The sequence below is a fragment of the Ipomoea triloba genome, chromosome 5, assembly GCF_003576645.1.
Source record: "Ipomoea triloba cultivar NCNSP0323 chromosome 5, ASM357664v1".
In the NCBI taxonomy this organism is placed as follows: Eukaryota; Viridiplantae; Streptophyta; class Magnoliopsida; order Solanales; family Convolvulaceae; genus Ipomoea; species Ipomoea triloba.
In genome coordinates this window covers 397,056-400,807 of record NC_044920.1, presented here as the reverse complement: position 1 = coordinate 400,807, position 3,752 = coordinate 397,056, and the positions used below count along the sequence as shown (strand labels likewise).

Sequence of the window (3,752 nt, the reverse complement as noted above, 5' to 3'; positions counted from 1 at the left end):
AGAAAACAACACTGTAACTTTTGAAGTAGTGGTAAATCCTAACAAAAATGTAATAGGTTGAATGAGTTTCAAGATTAGAATTTTTTTACAAAAAATGTAGCTGGTTGAATAAGTTTCAAGATTAGAATTTTTTTAATGGATCTATGAAAAAATGTAATGGGCTTGTGATTTATAGATTTGGGGCTGATGGGTATGCTCAAGATTTTAAACGGGTGTCTGAATCTGGGATTGGTTTGGAGTGTAAGCTTCATAGGATCTAAAATTATAGAAGTTTATAAATGATTTAGCCGCCGCCGCCGATTAACAGAGACGCTATGCCATCTGCAAAAGCTGCCGGCAAGGATGCCGATTTTAAGGCACTTTGAAGAGAAAGAATATGTAGTTAATTTACCTAGTACTTCCTCGGTTATTAAGATCATAAGGACTTTCCCGGTCTCCCATAAATCAAAGTAAAATACATATAAATTACAAGTAAAAATCTGCAAATATCTCATCACATGCATGCATCCAAAATGTCAAATCTTGAAACAGAGAGAAACAAAGATATGTTTACTCTGATCTACATACAAGCTGGCTGCAGAGCTAAAGGAGTTGAGTCTGCAGAGGAACAAATTAAAGACACTGCAATTTGGACACTCGAATTTAATGATCTTATGACAGTCTTATACAGAGGTACAGAACGATGAAAACATGTCTTTTTTATGATCAAGCATACAAAAGGGTGACATTTTCATAACCTTTTGCTCAGCATACATGAAAGCTTTACTGCAATGGCTTTCATGGCAACCACCCAGGCATGTAGTTATTCACACTCGGACCTGCTACTGTTATTGGATCAGTTGGGTACCTGAATATCACCACAACAACTCATTACCCACCAAAAACAAAAACATTTTTCCTAGTCATCCTAGGTTTAATGGCTGTTTATATCGTGGACCAGGGTCCATAGTACACTGTGTACCTGGTTCAATATACTGAATTTGATTTCATAATACACCTAATTCATGTTCATATACACATACACATAAACACGGTATAATGAAAATGAATTAAACCTTTAACATAATACACATAATTTATGTTCATAATGCACAAAATTCTTGTTCATTATATTGTGTTTGTGTGTGTATTATGAACATGAATTCTGTACATTTTGAAGTCAAATTCTGTGTATTGGATCAGGTTTACAGTGAACTGTGGGTCCTGGTCCACAATATAACGATTGAGGTTTAATATATGTGAGGTGACTTACCCAATCTGTAATGTGGGCTCACATTCCAGAGGATGAAAGAAGACATCACCCTGAGAATGATGAGCTGTCTGGCGGCCATATCCCATGTCTTGTGGGTTTGGATTCCAGTGCAGATTTAGTTGGTTTCCTTCCATCAACTGCAAAACATGGAGAACCATGTTTAATGTTTTGTTTTGTTTAGAATGTTCTTCAAGGAAATTGCTGTCTTAGCTTTTCATTGTGCCTATAATGTTTTCTGAAATGTAAAGAATAGCCATTAGAGCACATACCCTTTGTTTCAAACTCTTGTTTGCTTCATTTAGTGCATGCTCCTGTACACAAAATACATTATAAGTCTATTTATATGAACAAAATACCCATCCCATATGAATATAATCTGAATTCTCAATGTACCTTTCTCTGCAAATCTGTGAGTTGATCTAACATCATTTGAGTCTGCAATATGGAAACAGATGACTTGCTATACTCAAATGAACTTATAAATAAGCTCATGCATGCATATATATATGGTTAGGAGAAATTATGTACCCTTGTTGATCTGATCTGCTTCAGTGACATATCAAGCTGCCTCTCCAGAGATTCAAGTTCCTTGCTGTTCAAAGGACCGAGATCTTCGCCTAGAAGATTCCTAGTATTACAACACAAAAGACACAGGTGTTAATATGTTAGCATCAAACGCTTAAGTAATAGACTGTCATCACATCCCGTCACCAGCCTGTTATTGTCTGGACTTAAGCGCATGATCTGACTCTGATACCACTTGTTAGGATCAAGGGCTTATCATTTACGCTAAAAGTTATGGTTTAGTGGTAAGCACTTGATCCTAACATAGTAAGAGCAAGGCAGCACCGCATGCAATAGCCTCTAATACTTGGCTACCCGGTGCACACCCTCAGATAGTGACAGTGGGTTTCCTTCGCCACTCAAAAAAAAATGTGAAGAGTATCTCGTATTAGCATTGATACCTTTGTGTTCTCTGCAACGCTTCATATCGTGCTTTCAGCTTCAGATACTCCTGCTGACTACTTATCTCCTACAACCATAAGCAGAGATATGAAGTCTGTTAAAGTGTGTTCATGTTGAATAGAATCAAGATCAGATGACAAACCTTCAGACAAGATATATAAATATGAAACTTTTGGCCACTGCCCACATTAACTTTTAATTTATCGCTTACAATTTTCCACATAACAAGGAACATATTAAAAGAGTAAAGATGTGTTTGGTTCACATATGGGAATCAGAATTACATGCAATGGGAATCAAATACTTGATAATGAGAATAGATTTTGGTGAAAGTATTTTACATTGAGTTTTACTACATGTACTTCTAAATCTTACTCCCTAAATTTTACTACTTGATGTGGTTGGCACTGATAAGTTACTTTTCATGTGGATCTCAATACAAATATCTACATACAAATTTTGCGTGGAAGTAAAAGTTGGAAGTAGAAAATGAGAGTACACCTAGTATTTTCCTTTTGCATGTTTGGTAGTATGGTGAAATTAAAATGGTTAGTAATATTGTTTGGTTATGTAATACAAAAGCAAAAAATCGAGTCAATTGATCTTAATATAATGACATCAAAAGCACCAATATGAACAAAAAAAATCAAAAAAAAAATCTAAAATCACTAATCCAAATTTAAAAATCAAATTACTAATGAAATGGAATGATACTCATTTTAATTAGGGAATGAAGTTTTTAATTAAAGAGGTAATCAAATCCCATAGTGTTTTAAAAAGTTGTCAATCAAGCACTAACTATGATTTTGATTCTCATTCCTTGTGTGTAATCCCATAAACCAAAAACACCAACCCTATTAGGAGTACTAGGAATCAGACGTACTTCACATCCAACAAGCTAAGCACTCCATGCATGCATGCAGCTCAAGTGGTAATAAACGTTTCATGTCATACACATAAGCTCCATTATGTTCATCCTATATTAGAATTAATTTAATTTATATAAATGTTCAACAATTAACAATGATACTGCAACTCGAACGACATACTCTCAGTGGAAATTTACCCCCGGCCTGAACACATACTAAGAGAAGAAACTCGATCAAATCTTGCTAACAAGACAAAGCATTCATCAAATGATGAAATTAAGATTAAAATTGTTTCTGTATATAATATTTGTATTGCGTATCATTAGTCAAAACTAACTTGAATTAGAGTGTTTTATTTTGTTAATTTCCTAGTCTTAGAAGGTGTTGAAAATTGTCAAATAGCATGTTTTACTATTCCCACAAATCCCACAATGTTGACAGGTATTTTGAGTTTTGAGCATAACTCTTTCTACATAGATTCGATTCAGTTGATTAAGGAGGCATTGGAAGTGTAACTCATGTAGCTACATCTTTTTGTAAGAAACCACTTGAACTTGAATGGTAAGATGCTCGAAAATAGTGTTGAAGTTAGAACAGAGAATCTGCTCAAGTTTGCTTTTATGTCTTTTTTTTTTTTTTTTTTTTTTTTTTTTTTTTTTTTTGGG

The 3,752-nt window shown here is 34.4% G+C and overlaps 1 protein-coding gene across 1 annotated transcript in view; it reads right to left on the bottom strand.

Annotated features, from left to right (window-relative positions):
* Positions 1–465: 465 nt before the first annotated feature.
* The window catches only part of LOC116020759 (agamous-like MADS-box protein AGL9 homolog), a 7,353-nt gene continuing 4,066 nt past the window's right edge, over positions 466–3,752 (bottom strand). Inside the window, exons 3-8 of the mRNA XM_031261278.1 lie at positions 2,218–2,285; positions 1,781–1,880; positions 1,646–1,687; positions 1,522–1,563; positions 1,253–1,389; positions 466–847 (exon numbers count right to left, since the gene is read on the bottom strand). Of these exons, the coding sequence (XP_031117138.1) occupies positions 778–847; positions 1,253–1,389; positions 1,522–1,563; positions 1,646–1,687; positions 1,781–1,880; positions 2,218–2,285 (459 nt within the window). The 3' untranslated portion in view covers positions 466–777. The remainder of the gene's footprint in view (positions 848–1,252; positions 1,390–1,521; positions 1,564–1,645; positions 1,688–1,780; positions 1,881–2,217; positions 2,286–3,752) is intronic.